This window comes from Manacus candei, unplaced genomic scaffold (genome assembly GCF_025592945.1).
Source record: "Manacus candei isolate 608988 ecotype Guabito, Panama unplaced genomic scaffold, ASM2559294v1 h1tg000020l, whole genome shotgun sequence".
NCBI classification, from domain to species: domain Eukaryota; kingdom Metazoa; phylum Chordata; class Aves; order Passeriformes; family Pipridae; genus Manacus; species Manacus candei.
Window position 1 is genome coordinate 3,611,173 of NW_026138068.1, and position 23,476 is coordinate 3,634,648.

Here is a 23,476-nt window from a genome sequence, read left to right on the forward strand (position 1 = left end):
GTGTATTGGGCGAGGGGAGGAGATGGCTAATAGGGACGAGAGGGGATTGTCGCGCGGGGCCGTCCCCGCCGTGTGTGGTGTTCCCTGAGCTGGGGAATCGTCTCGGTGCCCGCGGGGGCGGTGGGGACGCGTCCCCTCCCCGTGTCCCCTCCCCGTGTCCCCGCCCGGGACCGCGGGTCGCACCTGCCCGCGGGGGGGCTGCAGTTCCGGGCGCGGCCGCCGGGGGCGCCCCCGCGCTCGGCGCAGTGCGCGGCCGGGAGGGGCGGGGGGGCGGTGCCGGTCGCTGCCGCCCGGGGAGCGGGACCGGGCGCGGGGAGCGGAGCCCGCAGCGCCGAGCCCCGGAGCCCCGCCATGAACAGCATCAAGAGCGTGCCGGCGCGGGTGCTGAACCGCCGCGGCGGGCACAGCCTGGAGGCGGAGCGGGAGCAGTTCGACAAGAGCCAGGCAAGGGCGGCGGAAGGGGGTGGCGCGGCCCCGGGACCGGCTGAGGGCACGGTCCCGGTCCTAGTCCTAGTCCTAGTCTTGGTCCCGGTCCCGGTCCTGGCCCGTTTCGCGGGGCATTGCCTTGGGGCGCGCTGAAGGCGGGGGCTTCCCGGGCGATGGGATGGGATGGGATGGGGGTCGCGGGTCCCCGTTCTCGGGGGGTCCCCCCCGGTGGGGCGGCGCGGCCGCCGTCCCTCTGTCCGGCCCCGTGTCCGCCCGTCCGTCCGTCCGTGCCCGGTGCCGGCGCTCCCCCGCCCCCACCTGCGCCGCCGCTTCCTCCCGCCGCGGCCGCGGGACCGTCCCGCGTGGGCTCCGCGGCCCCCGCGCCGGCCCCGGGCCCGGCCCCGCCGTGCGCCCCCGCCCCGGAGGGCAGCGGGGCCCTGGGCGGCCGGAGCGTCCCCCCCGCGCCCCGCGGGCCTTATCGCAGGTAAACACGGCCCGGAGCACACGGGGAAAGTTTCACGGTGTCGGCCGAGTCGGGGGCTCCGCAGCATCCCGGGGCTCCCCCCCGGCCCGCCGCCCCGGGAATGGGCATCTCCGCATCCCTGCCGGTCCCGGTCCTGGCCGCAACGACACCGGGGGCTGTTTGGCACCGCGGGTGGATTTCCCTCGGCCCCCGCGGCTCTGGGGTCTCCCCGCGGGGATGGGGGTGTGTGAACCCACGGGGGTGGCTGAGCTAAAACAAAGCCCAAACGTGGTTGTGCCCTGTCGTGTCTGCCTTGGCCAGAATGTCCGTAGCCCTGTGGCCCCCGCAGGGTGGGCAATGCTCAGGCACCGATGGGGCCAGCATATGGCTGGTGGGAAATGAATCATTCCAACAGCGTGGGCAGGGATGGGCAGAGGGATGGACAGAGCGACGGGCTCGCTGCTGTCCCAGCAAAAATAGCAGTGCCCTCTGCACACATCCTCTGACCCCTCTGGTTTGGCAGGCGGTGCATTCAGCGCAGGTGTTTTCCCCTTTGCCCCTTTGCTTTGCTGGCCCTTCCCTGGCCCCTGGGCTGGTTTGGCCCAGGAGGGCGCTGGTGAAGACAGGTGGGAATTCCAGGCCTAGCAGGGTCATGGTGGGTAGGAAATGGAGCTTGTTGGGTTTGGGGAGCAACACGAGAAAACCAGCAATTCCGGTTCCCTCTGGACGCGTCTCCTTCAATCGTCCCACTGGGCACCGCTGATAAAGAGTCGTGGCGGCAGCACTGCCCCGTGCACCCTCCTCCCGCCTGCCCTTCCAGGGCATTTGGGACTTTTCAGTGGGACTGGTGCCCTGCACAGTTACAACTTTGCTCAGTCCAGGGGTGCTGTGGGCAGAGCTGTGTACAGGGCAAAGAGGTGGTCGCTCTCCATTAGAGGTTTTAGCTCTGTGACCCCAAGCTCACTGGCTGACAGTCACATTCACCACCCAGAACTGACCCTTTTTTTCCAAAAGAAAAACTGTTCTAAAGGAGCTTTATCTTGGTGTGGTTTCTGTAGTGGTGCTTCAGTGAGAGCAGAACTGTTCCAGTGTCAGTACGTGGGTATTGATCTGCCTTTTAGCTCTAATTATAGCAGCTGTGGAGTTGGCCACAGGTCGCTTCTGTGTCACAGAGATGCCGGTGGCACATCCCCTCCGGGATTCCTTACCATCCTGGAGAAGGATGCTGCAGGAATCTAGAGCTCCATCACCTTTTTTCCTGCGAGGGCCGGTACAGACAGGGGTTGCTGACCCCGCTGTGGTCCCCCCACCCCCCAGGTGCTCGTGGGTGATGTGCAGGTCTCCTGCTTTCCCTGAAAATGCTTTTCCAGGTCTTGTGCCGGGGTGATTCAGATGTTCCCCTTGGAGCAGACTCGTGTGGGAAGTAGGAAGCCACCATCCCACTCGGCAGCCTGGCAGGAGGCAAAACTTGCCAGGTTTTGCTTTTCTGAAACAAAAATGTTAAAAATCCAACGAGCTCCCAAGCTTCCAGGATTATGTTGTCTGTGACTGCCGAGTGGTGCTTCCTTGGTGTAATTTGGGAGGGAGCACTGTTAGGAAGGGAACCCCGGAGCAGCCGTTTCTAGTTCAGGTGTCCCGACAGCCCTCGTGCCGCCTGGCCAGGGAGGTTTCCAGCTCAACATCCTGCTGCCAGAAAAATATCTCCCTGCCTTGGGACCTGGCATCCACCTGCCAGGTGGGGATTGTGGCCCCGCAGGATGCCGGGGCTTCGGGGAGCCGTGGGCGGGAGGATCAGCCCTAATTAAAAGCAGCCTGGAAAGAAAGGGTGGATGTAAACTGTGCTCCTTCATTTGGGCGCTTTGATCCCGGCTTTAGTCACCGGCTTGGTACGTGAGGGCTGTGAGTAAGGAGTGAGGGCTGTACCCTGTGGGCTCCCACAGCCCGCGGCCCGGCAGGTTTTGGGGTCGGACTCCCACCCCTGGCAGGGCTGGGGCTGCAGTCAGGGATGGGGAACAGTCCACAAGGTTGCATCAAAGTTTTGGCCAGGCTGGTTGTGCACCTGCGGTGACAGCAGGGACCTGCCCATCACCGGATGTGCTGGTGGTGTCTCAAGAGGTCAGATCAAGGGTGACTCTCCCTGTTTCAGAGCCCTGCAGCCAGCAGGGACATCCTAAAGACACCTGTGTCCCAGGCTGCAGCATCACCCCATGCCCATCACTGGTCCCACCATCCCAATTTCATGTATCTCCTGACCAGCCTGATGTTTGGAGGCAGAGGAAGCACAACTGACACAGCAATCCTGTGGAATTGGCGTCGGTTCAGTGCCGCTGTGGTTTATTTAGGACTATGCTGGACATGGTGTCTCTGTCATGGCAGTGCTGTGGGTGGGCTGGGGCTGCCCCTGCACAGGTCCAGTCCATGTGCTGGATGTAAAATGGCTCAATGAAACCTCAGCACTGAATCACCAAGGATGAAACCAGCCTGTCCAACAGCTCCCGGGCTGAATTTTTGGCTGGTTGGTCTGGAAATGAGATTAAGGGCAATAAACCAAATAAAACCACCAGCACCAACAGGAATTACAGCTTGGTTTTGGGACAGGCCAGTGGGTCCCAGCCCTAGTCCCATCCCACTGAGCAGCTGAGCTCCTGTCCCTGGGCATATGGGACAACGTTTCCTTTCCTAGGGGTCTGCCCTCATCTCACACTTTGGCCCTTCCACCTGTGGGGCTCAGGTCCCACCTGTGGGTTGGGACGAGTGTGATGGGTTGGGACAAGTGCATTGTCCTACTTCTGCTTATGGCAGGCAGCAAAAATCCAGGTTTGGGAGCTGTGTCTGCCCAACACCCCCCATGCAAAGCACCTCAATAAGATGCAATAACCCCTTCAGCAGCTCTTCGCTGCAAGATGCATTTCCAAGCCCTGCCTTGCAAAACTTTCGCCTTGTTGCTCCCTGGTTCTTGATAAATCTTCCTTTCTGTCAATAACCCTCACTTTGGTGTCATCCTGGGAGGTGCTGGCACCCTGGGGACCTGTGGCACATCTCTCTGGCCGAGCTGTAGTCGAGGGCGCAGCCTCTCCGCTGGCTCCAGGCTTTCAGGTGGCTGTGGAGGCACTTCAGGAGAGGCAGCTGTGCTGCAAGTGCCTGTTCCCTGTTCCTGGGCTCTCCAGGCTCGTTAACCTTTGGGGATAAGAGGATTACAGCAAGTCACCAGCTTAACTCTGCTGCTGCTTTATGGCCCCACATGGCGGGGTAACACCGGGGCTCTCCCAGTGCAGGAAAAGCAAAATCAGCTCCTTTCCTCAGCAGCTGGGGGAACAGTTTTGGAACAGGCTCACTTTTTAGGTTGCATTTGTGGTGATTTTGGCCAGTTCATGGGCACAGCCATTTTAGACTCTTTTGGGGTGGATTTGGTGCATTGACACCTTTGGCATCACCCCTTCAGCACAGCATCAGGTTCCTCCTGCATAAGTCAGGAGCACTTGATAACTCAGCATCGAGTTCCTCCTCCTACAGGAAAGTGCCTCAATTCAGAGGCATCCCTGGACAAGCAGCTGTATGGAAGCAGGTGCTTTCCCCAGGAGGGTAGATGAGATTTTTATAAGGTTTTAGGGCTGTGGGGCTGCAGGGATTGACTGAGTTTCTCTTCTGGCATGAATGCTGGTGGCGGGGCTGCTTCCTGCCTTCCCAGCTGGGACCTTTTTCTCTGCTGGAGACAGAGGGCTCATGGACACGGGCACAGTCCAAGTGCTCCTGTGAGGGTGAAGCAGCTCAGTTGAGTCTGCAGGGAAATGGCGAGGAGGAGGAAAATCCTCATCAAACACAGCAATTCTGTTTTGTAGCCCATCATCACATGGGAGACACAACCGACCCCTGTCTAGGGTCATCTTTTGGAATAAATTAATAATTTAAAGTGTGCTGTGATCAAACACATCAAAATATAGATAATCCTCCTCCACTAATCACATTGCTCTGGATTTCTGCTCCATCAAGATGGGCATTGTGGCTGCCGCTCCCTCCTTGCTTGGGGGCTGCATTTCCCCACGTGCAGCCAAAAACACCCCAAACCACTCCCCCCTTGGTTCAAAGGCTCCTTGTGATTACACAAACAACCCTGGAATTTGGCATCTCGCTGTCGTGCTTTAATGTTCCCGGGGCAGGGCGCTGAGTTCAGGCTGCAAAAATGCAAAAATTGGTTTCCTGGGACAGGGACAGCCGGGAGCACCAGCAGTGCGGGCGGGAGGGGCCTGATTCTGACAGATCCTGCTGGGGATGGGGGATTTTCATGGGCTGCTTTGTTTGAGGATAAAAAAAGCCTATTCTGATGTGTCGCAAATGACTTTAAGGTGACATGTGAGTGCTAAAATCCAGGGTATTCCCCAAAAGCACCAGCACTGTGCTTCAGGGGGGATGGGGTAGCCATGGGGGTCACACCATGTCTGACAGCTGCTCTCCCCTCCTCTTGCAGGCCATCAGCATCAGCAAAGCCATAAACACACAGGAAGCACCAGTGAAGGAGAAACATGCCCGCCGTATCCTTTCCTGGACAGCACAGAGGAGATCCTGGGCTGAGGCAGGAGGGGTTTGGGGCCATGGAGGTTTGGGAGGCAGAAGACCCACACAGAGCTTGGCTGAGGGGTGGCATCATGTAGGTTCATCCATCAATGAAAAGGCAAACAAGAGCCTATAAAATTGTGATTCCTTGGCAATAAAAAGCAGAGGGTCCTGGTGTGCCCTGGGGCAGGGGGAGGTGCAAGAAAAATATGAATGGATGTCATATCTGTGGGTGCAGCATTGCACTGGTGATCTCTGTGCACCCAGTGTGTGTCCCCTTTTTAATGGAAGTTGAACAGTCCCCAGCCCAGCCTGTGCCCTGCTCCATGTGTATCCAGTTGGCCTTGACTGCAGGGAAGGGATCATCCTGGGCACACACCACGAGAAGGGAGCGTTCACCTTCTGGTCCTACGCCATTGGGCTGCCTCTGCCCAGCAGCGCCATCCTCAGCTGGAAGTTCTGCCACGTCCTGCACAAGGTCCTGCGTGACGGACACCCCAATGTGAGTGTCCCCTCTGGAACATCCCTCCTGCTTTGCTGGTGGGGGAAATTCTTGCCTCTTGAGATGTCCCTCTGCACAGAGGATGGGTTCCCCTCCCTGTCCCAGACACCTTTCCTAAGCTGTGGGGCTGTGAGGGCACTCTTATCTCGCACCTTTGAAACCTCCCTGCACAAAACTCCAACCTCTGGGTGCCATTGAAAGGCTGGAAGTTCTCACAAAGCTGGAGTGGTGTAAGGATTGGATCCATCCTCTTCCCAGTGTCACGGCAGACAGGCAGGTGCTGGCCTGTGCCAGCCCCGCTGTGCCACATCCCTCCTGTTTTTGCCCCCAGGTCCTCCAGGACTGCCAGAGGTACCGCAGCAACATCCGAGAGACGGGAGACCTGTGGGTGAGTGGGATGAAGTGGAGGTTTGTGCCTCCCAGGGGGTCTGGAAGTGAATGCTGAGTGACATTGTGGGCACAGAGAGGGTAAAACACCACCTCAGACACCCCATTGTCTCTGCTCCCTTGGGCTGATGGTTGTGTCCATGGTGGAGGGCACAAGAGCCGTAGGGCTGGTGCAGGTTCACTGGCACGTGTGGACTCTGCTGGATCTGGGTTCTCCATGTTTCCCTTTGTGTCTCCACAGGGCCATTTGCACGACAGATATGGGCAGCTGGTGAGCATCTACACGCGGCTCCTGCTCACCAAGATCTCCTTCCACGTCAAGGTGAGACCCTCTGCCACCTTCTCACCTGCTGTACTGGGGGGATGTGGCTTTGCTGGGGGATGTGTTGCACCAGCAAAAATATGAGCAACAACTGATGCATTTTTTCTTCCTTTTCCAAAGCATCCTGAGTTCCCCCCAGGCCTGGAAGTGTCGGATGAGGTGCTGGAAAAGACTGCAGGGACGGATGTGAACAACATGTGAGTGTCCTGGCACCTGCAGAGTGGTGAGGGGTGTAAATGCAGGGAACAAAACCCCCAGTTGGAGCCCTTGCCATCATGAAGACCCTCCGTGAACTCGAGCAGCCAGAGCAAGGATGTCTCTGCCACGGAGTGATGGAGTTTTGGTTTGTTTTGGCAGCTTCCAGCTGACGGTTGAGCTGTTTGACTACCTGGACTGTGAGCTGAAGCTGTCAGAGTCAGGTGAGGAGGCGGCAGGTCCCTCCCGCTCGCCCCAGGGCTCTTGAGCAATAGTTTCGCTCTTTGGTTGGGAATAAAGTTCCGGGAGGCTGAGATTGGAGGCTTCAGTCCTTCCTCCTTCTCCCATGAGATTTCTGAGCTAGATTCCCCGGTTGATGCTCTGTAGGGGCAGTTGTAGGAAAATATTTAAGGAATGTGGCTGGTTTGAGCCCACCTGAGCAATGCAGAGTGTGCCATTCTGAAATATGTTTTTATTTCTTTTTGGTACAGCCACATTAATCATATGCATTACCCAAATCCTTTCTATCCCCCAGAAGCAGAGGATGGGGCTGTTCCTCTTTTTAAAGGCTCATTTCCTCTCACTGAAATGCCTCCAGGGAGGGCTGGAGGCCCTTGCCCATGTTTGCATCTCTTGCCTCCTTCTCCAGGAGTTTTTAGATGACTTAGAAAGGTGGTGGATTCTTCCTCTGTCAAGAGTCAGGAACACGGAGCTGCCCTGGAAAACAGGGCACAGCAGGCAAGACTGTGCTCCCGGCTCCCATCAGCCTCCTGCTTCTCCTCCTGACCCAGTTATACAGAGAATTTATATTCATAAATACTTTAAAGCTGAGCGGGGAAGAAGCCGGGGTGGATATGCCTGGATTTCTGCCAGGGGAAGGGATCTGTTTCTGAGCAGGGGCAGGCGAGGCTGCGGCGCCGACGAGCTCGTCCCCTGCCCTGGGATCCTCTCCTAGATCCTCTCATGATTAAATAGAATGGAGCAAAACCTCTCACTTCCTCCAGCTGCATTATTTGCATCAGCTCAAGGGCAGCGTCCCGGGATTAAATCCCTCCTTTTTGGGATCAGGGCAGAGCTGAGCACCCCTTTTCTCTGCCACCATGGTCCCTTTGGGTGTTTGTCTTCCTCGGTGGGGGAAGGTTGTTCCCAGCTCAGCGGGACAGACGGGCAGCAACGCTGGTGTTTTCCCGTGTCCTGGCAAAGCCACATCCGCCGTGGTTAATGATCAAGCGGAGTGGCCGGGAGGGGGCCGGCTCTGCAAACACAGCGCCGGTGCCTCACGCAGCTCAACCCCTCAGTTTTCAGGCAGCTCAACACGTCGATGGCTGTGTCACAGATGTCGGCGGTGCAGTGCCGCCTGGCCCCCCTCATCCAGGTCATCCAGGACTGCAGCCACCTCTACCACTACTCTGTCAAGTTAATGTTCAAGCTGCACTCTTGTGAGTCCCGGGATATACTCCATGCTGGTCTTTTCCAGAGTTGGGCTTCTGAATTTGGGGATCAGGCTTGCATGGATTGAGGCATCCATCACCATGTCCCAGCCGGGCTCTAAGGGTCTGCTCCACCCCATGTAGACATTCCAGATAAAGGAATTAGAAGGACTTGTCCTTGATTAATTCCAACCCATGTGCCTTGGCCTGCCAGCCCCCTGCACAGTATTGCTGGGCAGCGCAGCGCCAGTGGCCTTGTGTGGGTATTTTGTGGTTCCCCCACCCACCTCTCCCTGCACCACATCCCTGGTCCCTGTGCCAGGGATGGGGATACCTCACTCCCACACTGATGCCTCACATCCCACTCCCACCTGGCCTTTATCCTGCTGGCTTTTGCAGCGGAGGGCTCCAGGTGCATGTGAATACATGTGCAGCCCCAGATCAGTCACAGCCATCCCCCATTTCCCAGGTCTGCCGGCAGACACACTGCAGGGCCACCGGGATCGCTTCCATGAGCAGTTCCGCAGGTAATCCGGGGCCAAGGTGGGGCAATGGGGTCCCTTCCCTCCTGCCAAACCCCCTCCCCTGCGAACAGTTTGTCTTTCCCTTCTCTCCAGCCTCAAAAACTTCTTTAAGAGAGCATCCGACATGCTGTATTTCAAGCGGCTCATCCAGATCCCTCGGCTGCCGGAGGTATGGCAGGATTTGGGGTGGTGCTTGTTGGTGATACTTTGGAGATCGTGTGGGTTCAGGGTGCATGGGGGTGTCCCCATGGGTGGGTTTGTGGTCTGGGGACACTGCAGAGGGACCTGCTGGGTCTATCAGCAGCACAGGGTTGGCTACCTCCCTTCCCTGGCACTCTGCCTCCTGCAGTTCCCAAAACCCCCTGTGATACCACAACTTCTTGTCCCAACAGAGCCCCCCAAACTTCCTGCGGGCATCCGCCCTGGCTGAGCACGTGAAGCCAGTGGTCGTCATCCCTGAGGAAGCCCCTGAGGATGATGAGCCAGAGAATCTCATTGAGATCAGCACAACTTCCACCACGGAGCCACAGGTGGGGGCACAGGGCTGGAATGGGGATGCAGGGATGGGTGGACAGTGGGGACAGGCACCCATAGCCTGGCTCAGCTCAGCAGCCTCTATCTTCCCCAGATCACCTCGGATCTATTTGAGCAAACCTTTGGGCCCCCCAATGGCGTTTGGGATGACAGGTATGGGGGGGGTCTGGTGGTGGCAGAGGAGAGTGGCCGCTACCGCGTGGGACCAACCTGCCTGTGTCTGCAGGGATGCACAGATCGAGAGCCTGAAGAAGGAGCTGGACACGCTCCGTGCGGAGATGGAGAAGATCAAACTGGAGGTAAAGCCTGGCTGGGGCGTAGCTGGTGGGGGGAATGCAGTGGAAACCCCAAGGGGATGCAGCGGGAGTGGGGTCCTGACGTCCAGCACTGTGAGTTAGGACCTCTCCCAGTGCCAGGACCTGACTCCTGATGGAGATGAGGTGGAGGTATGTGAGACCTGTCCTTTGCTGTCACGACCAGCTTTATCAGCGGGGACAGAGCAGCTGCAGGGACAAACAAGAGAGCTTTCCTCTACATCCCACAGCTGCTTTGCCTAAATTGCAGTGGGGCACCTGGATAGGGCTTTTAGGGAGGGCATGAGTTCAGGGCCATGCCCCAGTGCCTGATGGTGGTGTCCTGCAGGCACAGCGATACATCACAGAGCTCAAGGCACAGGTGAACAGCCTGGAGGGAGAAGTGGAGGAGCAGCGCAAGCAGAAGCAGAAGGCGCTGGTGGACAACGAGCAGCTGCGGGATGAGCTGGAGAGGCTGCAGAGGGTGAAGCAGGACAGCGACAGGTCCCAGCGGCTCTGTGCCGAAGCCGAAAGTAGGTGCCCTGCAGTGCCCATTGCCCGTTGGCTGCCTGTGCCACGGCTGCTGAGGGGCTTCTCACCCCTGCAGAGAAAGCCAACGCCACCGAGATCCGCTACACGAAGCTGAAGGAGAAGCACAGTGAGCTCATCAACACACACGCCGAGCTCCTGAGGAAGGTAATGCTCTGTGCAGGCAGGGACTGACAGTGCTTTGGTCCCTCTGCCACTGCTGGGGCAGCTCCCACTTGCCCAGAGCCCCCTGTATCATCCCATCGCCCTACACCCAGGGAACTCTGAGCATAGCTGGGGAGGCACCCCTTAAATCCATGTCCACTGACAGTCAGCATTCTGGGTACTGTGAGAAAGGCATCTTGAAGTTATCCTCTAAGCTAGTGTTTGGTTGGAACAAGTGTGGTGATGGTGAGAGTCCCCCTTGTCCCCACACAGAATGCCGACACCGCCAAGCAGCTGACGGTCACGCAGCAGAGCCAGGAGGAGGTGGCACGTGTCAAGGAGCAGCTGGCATTTCAGGTGGAGCAGGTCAAGCGAGAGGCCGAGATGAAGGTGAGCTGGCACAGCTCTGGATCCTTCCCTGCTTCCCTGCCAGCGTTGAACCCTTCCCAGCCCAGGAAACACAGTAGCTGTGCTCAGTTTGGGTGCAGGGGCTAGGGGTCGTTGTTGATGTCAGTCCCCGATCCAGGAAAAAGTTGGCATCAGGAAGGCATTGTTTAATACATGCTTCATTCCCTTTTACCCAAATCTGCCTTTCCTTCTGCCAAGAAAATGCCTCAATGCAAATTGGTGGGTTTGGGTGCCTTTGTTCTCTGGGTCCCAAGTTGATGGCTGCTCCCAAAATTCCTGCTCTGGGGAAAGGAGCCCTTCCAGGAGACACCTCCCCCACACCCAAGACCCCAAAACCCCTACCCTGCAAAATGTGGCTGGTATCGTTCCTGCCATCCCGGCTGTGTGCCGGGGCCAGAGCGTGTTCGCAGGGGCTGAGCCCCTGGCACGGGGTGTGGTTGCAGCTGGAAGACCAGAGCGTGCAGATGGAGCAGCTGCGGCAGGAGCTGGATGCCCGGCGGGATGAGCTGGACCAGGCACAGCGCTCACTCAGCCAGGCCAAGCAGGTACAGGGCTTAGGATGAGCCCAGATCCCCATCACAAACCCCTGTCATGCAGGACAATGCTCTGGCTACCACTGCTGAGTCAGAGGTCCAACAGCAGCACAAGGTGGTGTCACAGGGCTGAACGTGGGCCCAGCTCATAAGTGACATGAGCAGGGTGTGTCCTCAGGTGTCTGTTGGGCTCACAGCATGGTGACAGGTGAGTGACAGGGCTGTCCTGGCCCCATGGCAGGTGGGTGTGGAGCTCAGTGCACAGGTGGAGGCCCTGCACGCCGAGAAGGAGGTGCTGAGGCGGTCGGTGAGTGAAAAGGAGTGTGAGCTGCTGTCCACACGTGGCCTCATCGAGGCGAAGGAGCTGCAGCTGAGCCAGGAGGCGGATAAGGCCACGAGGGAGATCCGAGAGCTCCAGGGCAGGCTCCTGGAGAAGGTAGGTGCTGTGTGAAGAGCCCACTGCTCCTCTGCTTGCCAGGGTGAGACATGTTTGGGGGATGCTGAGGAGTTGGGGGGCTCAGCGAAGCCATCACTGATGTAGCCGGTGGGATATCACTTGCACCAGCAGTAATGGGATGCTTGGCTCTAATCCTGGAAAAGGGAAATGCTGGTGATGGGAGTCCTGTGTCCCAATTGTGCCACTCACCTGTTCCTCCTGCCCAACAGAGCAACCAGGAGCAGAACCTGCAGCAGAAGCTGCTGGACGAGCAGTTCAGCATCCTGCAGGAGACGGTGCGGGAGGCAGAGGACATCCTCCGTGACGCCGTGGCCAAGCTGGATGACCCACTGCACATCCGCTGCACCAGCTCCCCAGGTAGGGCAGAAACACCGTCCCTTCTCCCTTCAGGACAGATAATGTTGCATCTCAGCTTTCCCAAGGCATTTTTATCATTGTGCCCAAGGAGATTGGGGTCAGACTTCCCAGGATGAATTTTTAACTCTCATCTCAGTACTGTTTTGCTCAGGCTTTAGTGCTGTTCCCCAACCAGGGCCATGACGACTCGAGCTATCTCAGCTCCCACTCAGTGGAGTCAGCAGTCGTGCTTGTTCAGCCCCTCATCAGCCTGGCTGTGCTAACGAAGCTGGATTCATTACAGATTACCTGCTGAGCCGGGCGCAGGCGGCGCTGGAGTCCACGGACGCCCTGGAGAACGGGCACGCGCAGTACGTGGCCTCCATGGCAGGTACCTGGGGCTGGGACCCGGTGGCATTGCTTCAGCTTGCTCATGTTTCCATACATCCAGGAGCCCCGGCTGCTGCGGGGCCATTGGCAGGTGGCAATGCCCTGGTGACAGAGGGACATGGTGGGGGTGGTGGGTTCCCATGTGTTCATTCGAGCTGGAAAGGTCAATAATGATCCTCTATAAGTTCTTGTGCTGATTCTTGAGTGCCTTCAAGGAGGGGCTGCAGTCCCTGACCCCGTCCTGTCCCGGCAGATGCTGCGGGGCTGGTGGGGGCCCTGGCCCTCTTCGCACACCTCACGGCCGACACCATCGTGAACGGCAGCGCCACGTCCCACCTGGCCCCCACAGACCACGCCGACCGTGAGTGCAGGGGTGCAGAGGGTATTGGGGGGGATTTTTCCTCATGGGGATTTTTTTTTTAGGGAGGCTGTACCAAAGCTCCTTCTGCCAGGGGCTGGATATGGGGCAGATCTTTTCTGGGGACAGCATGATACCTCCAGCTCCCCGTGCTCCCCTTCCCAACATTCCCTGCTTTCTAGTGCCCCTTGCTGAGCCAGGGACATCACTTTGCTCCTGGAGACTCATTTATAGTCTTCTAGAAGAAGTTTGCTGGATGCTGCTGATGCTCAGCGTCATCCCCACAGATGAGGGGAGGAGGGTGGCAGGGTTGGGGTGGAGGGACCCCTTGTCCAGCGAGGGGCCTGTCACCAACCCCTCCTCTCCCCAGGGCTGACGGAGATGTGCCGGGACTGTGGGCAGCAGAGCCTGGACTACCTGGGTGAGCTGAAGGACAGGCAGAGGCTGGGCCGTGCTGAGCTGGGGGACGTGCGACGGGCGCTGAGGGGAGTCCTGCAGCTGACCCAGGTAGGAGATGGAGCCCAGTGCACCTGCCTTCCTGCTCGTGGCTGACAGGGTTGGCTGGAGGGAGCACTGTGGGGTCCACAGGTTCTGGTGCTGTCCTTGAGCCATCTCAGCTTCTGAGTGCTGAGACCCTTCCTGGTGGTGCCCAGAGCCCGTCACCCTCAGATCAGCTGAAGTCTCTCAGCCCAGTAACCCCTGTGGAACAAAAATTCCCAACTTTCAGATATTTCTTCTCGTGAAGCTCCTGTTAGTCTTTTCCCATACTCCACTGTTAATTCAAAGGCTGTCAACTCTCCAGGACCCTCTGGAGCCAAAACTGCTCCTGTGATGGAGTTTTGTCACTTTGATTTGGGGCATTTCTTACCTCTGAGATCCTGTGCCATGTTTGCTGCAAGTTGGTGGCACCTGTGCCATCTGACACCCTTGCAGGCTGCAGAATGCTGCTCCTGCACCTTTAATTATTTGGGGAGAGGGGGAAAGGGAGTCGGATACCTTAGTTTATAATTATTCCTTATAAATATTCCCTTCTGTCTAAAACCTGCTGATGCCTGCTGCCTCCTCTGGCAGGAGCTGAGGCCCAAGAACTTAGACATAAAGCAAGAAGAGCTGGGGGACATGGTTGAGAAGGAGATGGCCTCCACCTCGGAGGCGATCGAGGACGCCGTCAGGCGGATAGAGGTGAGATGAAGCTGCAGGATGGGCCACTTCGGTGCCTTGTCCATCGCTCCTCCACCCTGCTCACCCTCACAGCAGCGTGGCATCCAACCCTTCCTCTTGTGTTTCCCAACAGGAGATGATGAGCCAGGCCAGGAATGAGAGCTCTGGTGTTAAGCTGGAAGTGAACGAGCGGTGAGTTTTGAGGGGTGACGTGTGATGGCCACAGGCAGGTTTGTGTCCCATGCCTGTACCCTGCTGGAGTGTGCTCCAAACCAGGCTGGGTGATCTCCAAAAAAGACCGACATTCTAACTGAGACCAAAGCCCCCTTCCCTGGATGCAGTGTCAGGGGATGCTGAACACTTTTCTCTTGTTTTCCTGCAGGATTCTGAACTCCTGCACGGATCTAATGAAGGTCAGTACTGCAGGAACCAATCTGGGCTGTCAAAGACTGCACAAAACTGTCACTTGCCACCACTGACAGCATCAATCCTTCTCTATAAAACCCCTATCAAACACCAAAGCCTGTTTTCCTTCATTCCAGGCTATCAGGCTTCTCGTAACAACATCTACAAACCTACAGAAGGAGATAGTAGAAAGTGGCCGGGTAAGTCTTCCCCTCATCTCTCTGCACAGGCATGAAATACAGGAGAATTTCCCCCAGTTTGCAGAAACACTCTGGATTTCCTGGTTTCCCACGTTATCAGCACTCTGGCAGTGCCTTGCTAGAGATGGGCTGCTCAGCCCTGTGCTCTTTGCACACATTATTATTATTGCCCTTGCAAAACCTTGTCCATCTAAAGATTATGGCCCAAACTTCGGTGGTTTAAAACAAACCCAGCCAAACTTTGCAGGCGTGGGGCTCCAACACTGACTTTCTTGATAAATATTTAAGCAGGTCAGTAAGAGCAGCATAAAGTGCACAGAAATGCTGTCGATGCCTTGGTTTATGATTTTATGTATGAATTTATATATTGTTATACTTTATACAGATATTTTATATGGATTTACGTATTGTTGTGTATTAGACAGAAGTTAATCCAGGCTGTAACATTCTCATAACAACAGGGGGCAGCAACAACTCAGGAATTTTATGCCAAGAACTCTCGCTGGACCGAAGGGCTGATCTCTGCCTCCAAGGCCGTGGGCTGGGGAGCCACACAGCTCGTGTAGGTACCCCCACACTGGGATGTTCCTCTGGGACACGGCTCCATGTGCTGCACCCTTGCAGGGCTGGCTCTTGCTGCTCCACCACCCAATAATCCAAAGCATCCCACTGCTGAGCTGTCATGGAGCACCATGGATAATCCCTTGTGGAACATCTTTACTAACTCCTTATGGAGCCTCATGTGGTTCATTGCTAATTCCATGTAGAGCATCATAGCCTGGGTGGGACCACACAGTCACCCAGTTAGGGATGCCAGTTCCTCCCTGTTTGCAGAATATGAAATCAAATAATCCATGTCCTGGTTCCTGCTCAGGTGGTTGTGGCTGGGGTGGTTGGGATCAGGGCAGGGTATCCCTGTGTAGGAAATGTGAAGAGTCTTTTGGACAAAGCTTTAAAAATCTCATGGAAACAAAATCCTCTCTGTCCAAAATGTCTGGATCAAGGCTTTGAATAATTGCTTTGTAAATGAGCTTTAATAATGGTCGGACTTGATGATCTTAGAGGTCTTTTCCAACTTTAATGATTCTGTGATTCTATAATTACAGACAAAGCTGCTGGATCCAGGTCTGGTGCTGATTTCTAGGGATATTAGCAGGAGACGAATAATCTGCACTTGCCTTGTGGTGCAGGGTGTCTCTAATACCATCTCCCTTCTGGCTGTAACGCAGGGAGTCGGCAGACAGGGTTGTCCTGCACATGGGAAAATACGAGGAACTGATCGTCTGCTCCCATGAAATCGCTGCCAGCACAGCCCAGCTCGTGGCTGCCTCCAAGGTGGGTGTCCCAGCAGGATCCTCTGCCTGTCTCCTGAAGCCATAGATCATTCTGTTCCACAGCATTCCCTCAATGCAGCCTCCTGGGGCAGGGAGAAGGGAAGCTCTTGCCATTTTCCGGTCAGTCCATGAGTTTAATCCATGTGTCTTCATGTGCATTAATATTCCCACACCCAGGGCTTGCCTTGGAAGTGAAGGTGTGTAAAACCTCCCGTCTTGTTACGTAAAGAAAATGTTAATAACTAACAAGAAATCCAAAAAAAGCAGCTGCAGGAGCCAGAATTGAGGATGGTGGATTTGGGTCTTGCCACCTTCCCTGTTGGGGTGGGTGAAAGCGATGGGTGGAGGTTTCAGTGAGCGAACAAGGATGCAGGTGGGGGAGTGGAGGATCCATAAGGCTTTTTATAGCAGGTGGTTTTAAAATGCATATATTTGTGTAAAAAAAAAAAAAATTTCTTTTTCTAAAAAATATTTTTTTAAGATCTATATTTATATATATTATTATATTATAGGTTATAGGTAATTATGTGATTATATTAATATAGTATTTGCTGTTTAATATATTTATATAATTTTATTTTTATATATAAATTTTATAATTTTACAAATATATAATAGAATTTACTAGATATTATATAATATCTAATAATATAATAAAATAATAAATATAACAATATATTATATAGAATACATTGTATGTTATAATATATAATTCTAACATTATAAAATGATTATGTTTTTAATTTTACAGTTTATATATAGAATGTATATATTTATATGTCAATATTATAATACATTACTTATAAATTATAGATTATATTATAATTGATTGTTTAAATTAATATATGAATATAGGTTATAGTTAATTATAAGATAAAATATAATAGTATATTGATATTATGCATAGTTATTTAAATGCATGTAAATTATATATATTTAAGTAAAATATATATATTATATATAATATAAAATTATTTTTAAAATTATAGCTATGTCTTCACTGTGTGCTTGGCTCAGGTGGGAGCAGAGCTGGTTTGGTGCCCTGGGGCTGAAGGGCTTTGCAGGGATCACCTTGTCTGGCCATGATGGGATCACTGAGGATAAACCTTCCCATCTGTCCATCCATCCTTTCCACCCCCGGGTTTTTGTGCCCAAGCTCTGACATGGGGCACTCAATGCCTCTGCCTGGGGCACCCCAAAGTGTCGAGCACCCAGGTGGAGGTGCCGTGGTGGCACCCACAGCCATCCCTGTGCCCACTGCAGGTGAAAGCCGAGAAGAGCAGCAGGAACCTGGCCCGGCTCCAGGAGTGCTCGCGCAACGTCAACGAGATGGCGGCCAACGTGGTGGCTTCCACCAAGTCGGGGCAGGAGCAGATCGAGGAGAAAGGTGAGGCTTTTGCAAGGAAAAGGTAGAAGAAACCACCCCAATCCCTTTCTGGCCTGGGGAATGCCCTGAGGTGTCTGTCCAGCTTTGCTTTTGGTGTGTGAGGGTGCACTGAGTGAGGAGCCCTGCTTTTCTCCACAGACACCATGGACTTTTCGGGCATGTCCCTCATCAAGCTGAAGAAGGAAGAGATGGAAACACAGGTACGGCCATGAGGTGGATTCGGTGCGGCTGTGGACAGATCCGGACCCGCACAGGGCAGGTCCCTTCTGCCCCCCAGCACAGGTCCCAGGAGGGCTGTTTGGGTGCAGGTGAAGGTGCTGGAGCTGGAGAAGCGGCTGGAGGGGGAGCGGGTGCGCCTGGGCGAGCTGAGGAAGCAGCACTACGTCCTGGCCGGGGGCTGCGACGAGGCAGCAGAGGACGGGGAGGCCAGGCCGGCACCGGCCCCGCGACGAGGCATCCTCAAGAAACCCCCCATCGCCCAGAAACCCGGCCACGGGGAGGTAGGGACCCCAGAGAGGGGTATAAGTCAGGGAGGGTGGGTGTTCTCGGCACGAGTGACTGATATTTGTCTCTGTCCCCCTTCTCGTTTCAGCCCGAGCGAGACGCCGGCCTGTGCCCCCCTCACGGGGCCAACGTCTAGCGGGGGCTGCCGGGGGTTCCTGGGATCACGTTGCCTTCGCGCTGCTGTGCCTTCACGCGCGGGGTCTCCTCACCGCCCGGCCTGGAAAAAAACCCAAACTGGATTTTTTTTTTAAAGAATATATTTTATTTTTTAGGGTTTTTTTTTTTTCTTGGTAGAGCAGAGGGGCTCCTGTGCTCCCCGGGCAGCGCAGAGTGCCCTCCTCCTTATCCTCTTCCTTCTCCTCTTCCTTCTCCTCTCCCTCCTCCTCTTCCTCTGTCTTCTCTTGTTCCTCTTGTTCCTCCTCTTCCTCCTCCTCCTCCTTCTCCTCTTCGACTGCCAACTGGCTCTCCTGGTTTAATTTAATTTGGGGTTCGTTTGGGTTAATTTTTTTTTTTTTAAGGACTTTATCAGCACTAGAAGTTTTCAGTAAATGTAGCTCTACTGTACTGCTCAGACCCTTTCTAAGAACTGTGAATTGTTTTTACAGTAGGAAACTGTTGGGCTTTTCTTGCAACCATTTTTTAAAATTCCCTTTTTTCAGCCTGGGAATCACTTGACTTTGTTTGGGCCGTGTGATCAGCCCTCAGCAGGAAGGGAAGCAGGGCTTTTGTAAGGGAAAAGCAGTTACTGACACACACTGGCAATAAGGATACAAACATTTTTATTTTTTTTCCTTTTCTATTTTTTATTACTACAGCAATGTCAAGGGATCAGTTGCATTATGTTTTATATTTAAGATAATTAGCAGAATTTAATCTAGCCATGGCCTACGGGGGCCGGGGGATAGAGAAGTCTGCAGCAATAAGGAATTACTGATGTGGAGAGATGCGGGGGCAGACTCAAAATCCTGTCAGCTGTGTCTTTCCTTGGAGCAACTACCAGGATGTAGATTATTAAAGGAGAAATATTTAAAATACATTTGTGTTGCTTGTTGGTGGGGAGGGAGTCAATGGCATGGGGGGGATCTGGTGATTGCAGCAAACTGGCCCTGAGCTGTGTGGGGCAGAGAAAGGCAGTGAAGTGCCTTGAAGGAATTAGCTAAATGTGCATAAATAAATATAAATAATATATATAAAAGTGCATAAATACACACACACATATAAATAGAATCCTCTCTCTGTATATATGTGAAGCCACGTGTATCTATGGCTCTGCCTGTGCCTATATATATATATATATATATATATATATATGCATATTTTATGTATCTATACTTTTATGCACTATATATAATGTAATAGATAATAGATAATTATATATTATATATAATTATGACATATATTAGATAATTTATAATTATATGTGTATATTATATGTGCATTTTTGCATATTTTATGTATCTATACTATTATGCACTATATAATAGTTAATTATAATTATATACAATAATTATTTATTTAAATATTGTATATAATAATATGATTTCATATATACTATTATATATTCTATATATTTTAATATATATTATGCAGAAAGCCCAGATCAGTCCCGGCCCAGTGTGAGCACAGTAGCCCATGAGTTCCTGGCTCTCGCTGGCAGCCAGGGTGATGGGCAGCCTTGATGAAAATAAGTAGCTTAAATAAATAAAAAGGACTCCAGGTGCAGGATCAGTGCTGCCATCCAGCTCCCAGCCAGGGCAGCTGGTGCCTGCAGCCTCCCAGCTGCTCAGTGGGACCACGCCTGCAGGAAATGGGGATTTGGTTTATTCCGTGGTTCACTGGGACTGAGGGTCACTGCAGCTCTTGGTGCAAGTTGGGTGATAAGACTGGAGCATTCAGAGCTCAGCACAAACATCCACAACAGCGTGAACACAGCTCCCTTGTGTTTAAGAGGAGATTTGTGAGGATTTAAAAAAAAAAAAAAAAGTCTAGAATCAATATTTTCATCCAATTCCTTGTGACCCCCAAAAACAATTACAATCAAACTTCATAAAAGCCGCAGTAAAACCCACAGCTTTTCATCCCTATGACTGACAGGAGGCCATAAAGCAGTTAACGAGAATCACAAGTGGCTGTATCTCAAGAAAACACATTTATAATGTATTTTATTATTTATTTTAGTTATGTAGCAGTCTCATGATGGCTTACAATTTCTGAGATTACACGTCACAAACCAGACTTTACAGGTTTATGAGCAAATACTCTGGGCAGTGACACGAGTGCCAGTGCTCATTTCCCAGCTCCTTGTGTGCATGAAGTGCAGTCCCCATGGAAAGGCTCTGGTGTTGATAGTGGTGTTGCTGGGCAGGGCAAGCAGCTGGTCTAATCCTGCAAGTTATGTCAACATCATCTCCGACCTGAAGGTTTACATCCTTCTCAGCCTTTCCATGAGGCTACGGAGAACCAGGAGCCCTGGGAGCAGGTTCTGCAGCCGTGTCCCTCGGGCGACCGCTGCCACATCAAGTGACAATGACACAGCAGTGACAGGGGCCAGTTTCCTGCTGAGTTTCATTTCTTTCAGAGCCCTTTTCTCTCAAGGAAGTGCCTTCTGCAGTAGCTCAAGGTCTATTTATAGGCAATGATAAAGACATATTTGCTGTGAGACTGACGCCATCCAACCACTCACACCATCACATTTCTTCATGGAAACACTGATTAATCGAGAATGCAAACTTTTAAACTCTCGCTACCAGAAGTCTAGCCACAGCTCTATTTAAAGTTTAAAGAATTTGCTATATTTAATGTTTAAAGAATTCAAAAATAAAACTGTGGCTATAAGATTGATGCTATGGATAAATGTAACTTGTTTACCCCCACTGCTCTCTCATTATGATTTACTTAAAACCACCCAGGCCACCATGTACAGTCTCAAAAAATAGCAGCAAAAATAAAAACAAGGTCCAAACCCCACTTGAAATGTAATCCAAGTTAATTTTTTATACCAAAATTAAACTTACCATCCTGTCTAAGATTTTCTTAAGTCTTATACTTTTTTGGAAAGTGTTTGCTATTTATGGCCAGCATAAATATCAGAATAGCAAACTGTGTATGCAGAGGTTTATTTTGAGACTCCCATCAAGACATCCTGCTGTGCAGCATCCAATTTGCTAATTACTTTTAAATACCATTACTGTGGCTGTGGAGAGAGGAAGATGTTTTACTCCATGTGCTCCCGAGACCAAATTTTAGTCAGTACCTGTAAGAGCAGCAATGGAAAATAACCAAGTTGTGAAATATTACATTCTGCTCCCTTCCACCGAGGTTAGTAAGTACAATTTACTTTGTTTGAAGCAGCTTTCAAACAGCCTGTTATCAAAACCCTCCTCTCCCCACCCTCTGGCTCCCTCAGCAGCCAAAGCTCCAGTAACCACAAACTAGTTTGAACATGAGCATACGAAGCAGCTGAAGTTCAGCAACAACCTCACTATAGAGAGCAAAGCAGACAAAACACAAGTTTCTTAGATCATTGGGGGGAAAAAAAGTGCATTGAAATGAAGCACAGAAATAGAAAACACTGCTGGTACACACTCTAGGAAGTCAGGTTTAAAAAAAAAACCCCAAACTTCTGTAAAAATATGTTTTGAAGAGCCCTTGAAGGCACGAACAGCAGCCGCCCTTTGCAAGGCAGGTGATTTCCCTGCTGTGCTCAACCTGCCTGGCATGAGTTACTTGAGTCTGGGCAGCTCTATATTTAGGGACAGCATTCCCTGAATGGCCCAATTGGAAAAATGACCTGGGAAATACAGAAATACCAGCGAATTCAATCATTTAACAAATGCCTCGTGGGTATGCAAGCTTAAATCACAACAAAAATACGAAGCTGGAGTCCCCTTGTACCATCTTTCACATCTGTAGGTGTGAGACAACCAACACACACCCCAGGCCAAAGGACACTTCCACATTTCTCCACAATCAGCATATTCTCCTCAACCAGGTGATGTCATTCCAGTGCTGAGAACTGGAGCCACTTTGTCACCTCCCATCCTCTCCCACCCTTCTCACCTCTCCTGGGATGGGACCAGCTTCCTTCAGGACTAATGAATCTCTCAGAAATCAACCCATCCTGAGCAGTGGTTGCTAGAATAATGTGCAACTTTAAGAGCATATAGCAAGGTGTGGGATTACAATATATGGTGAGAGGAAACATTTTTTTTTTAAGCTTTGAAGAAAAAAATAATTCCTACTCAACACCTACAGGAGTGCAGAAAAAAAACCACCCTTGAGCAGGTTGGAAATCACACACAGTGTTAAAAATAGCCTTCAGCTTCCAGCAGGATCCAGGGTTCAAGGTATGCACTGGAAAGTTTCCAGCCTCAGCAGCCTATGATTTATCCTGCAGGTAGAGGGAATATGGAGATTTGGCTTCAGGTGAGGTTGAGAGCTCACCACAGGCTGCCAGGGACAAGGTGTCCAGGGGCACAGGCTCAGCAAGGAGTCTCTGAAACTCCAGTCAAGGCAAAAATCTCAAAAAACCCCAAAGCAACACATCCTGTTTCCAGTGACAAAGTCTCAGAGAGGTAAACAGGCAAATCTGTAGAGGACTCTGTGAGGGGTGACTAATGTACAACCAGAGAGGACTCAAATTACAGGAACAAGGGCTGGGGAAGGATCTATGTGGGCTTGCACAGCCTTCAGAGCCACTTCCAGGGAAGGGACAAGTCAAGGTCACATGAGATCCCACGTTGTGTCACTGACACACCTGTCTCTTTTGTGGCACTTTGTTTTTTTGTGATCCACCTGACTCCTGAGTCCCCTCCCTGGCAAGGTCTGACCCGACCAGCTGACTTCTCCTTTGCACTGGGAACAATCCCACATGGAATGATCTCCCGGGGAAGGGCCACCCAAACCCCAGTTTTGGGACAGGCACATGTGGAGCTGGTGCAAATTCTTCGAAGAGCTGAGCTGAAGAGCTGCAGCTTTTACATAACACCTTCCCCTGCCCTCGCCCACCTGCTCTGAGTCAGCACAGCAGGTTTTCCTCATCTGTACTCTCCTATTTCTGCATCAGCAGAAGGTTGTCAAATCTCTGCAGCCACCACAAACAGGGCACATCAAGAAACAATTAAAACAGGGATTTTCTTCCCTATAACATCAGTTATTCCGCAGCAGGATTTCTATTTCACACACTATTGAAGTGACAGATATCACAGAAAACTACATCAGGTCTTTTCTGCCCTCTGACTCATACTCCTAAATAACTCTGGTTGACTCATTTCTCCTAACTTGGCTGAAATCTAAGGTTTCCCTCTCTTAACAAATAAAAGCAGCTCTCTTCCTTCCTTCAGCTTTTCCAAGTGAAGATTCTGAACATTCCCACTATTCCAGCTAGCTGCAGGAAATTAAAACAAAACCAAAGAGATTCTAGCTGACAAGACAAGCCACCTACCTCGTTGCCATGATTACAACGTGCAGAACCTTCTCTGAGCACACCCTGGATCAGCTACACACAAAATGGACTCGCTATATCCAGTCACTAAAAACACAGCCAACAGATTTACCATAAATAATTAAAGTCATTTTTATGTTCTACATCCACCTACAACTGTGTTTATGTTGCTACAGAAAAACCACCATTAGGACTGAAAATCATTAATGTAAGTAACTGCACCCTGATTAAATGAAGCCA

At 52.4% G+C, this 23,476-nt stretch overlaps 1 protein-coding gene across 1 annotated transcript; it reads left to right on the forward strand.

The window, feature by feature from the left end:
• The first annotated feature begins 281 nt into the window (after nt 1-281).
• On the forward strand, nt 282-18,827 carry HIP1R (huntingtin interacting protein 1 related). Its single transcript, XM_051785456.1, has 32 exons — nt 282-444; nt 5,355-5,418; nt 5,800-5,942; nt 6,274-6,330; nt 6,571-6,651; nt 6,772-6,848; nt 7,009-7,070; nt 8,145-8,285; nt 8,746-8,803; nt 8,894-8,969; nt 9,193-9,330; nt 9,429-9,487; nt 9,561-9,633; nt 9,977-10,160; nt 10,235-10,323; nt 10,594-10,710; nt 11,172-11,273; nt 11,503-11,697; nt 11,928-12,075; nt 12,359-12,445; nt 12,698-12,805; nt 13,173-13,309; nt 13,874-13,984; nt 14,097-14,155; nt 14,346-14,376; nt 14,506-14,568; nt 15,030-15,130; nt 15,798-15,903; nt 17,166-17,289; nt 17,428-17,489; nt 17,598-17,789; nt 17,882-18,827. The coding sequence occupies exons 1-32, from the start codon at nt 352-354 to the stop codon at nt 17,927-17,929; spliced, it is 3,186 nt and encodes a 1,061-aa protein (XP_051641416.1). The 5' UTR covers nt 282-351; the 3' UTR covers nt 17,930-18,827.
• The last annotated feature ends 4,649 nt before the right edge of the window (nt 18,828-23,476 follow it).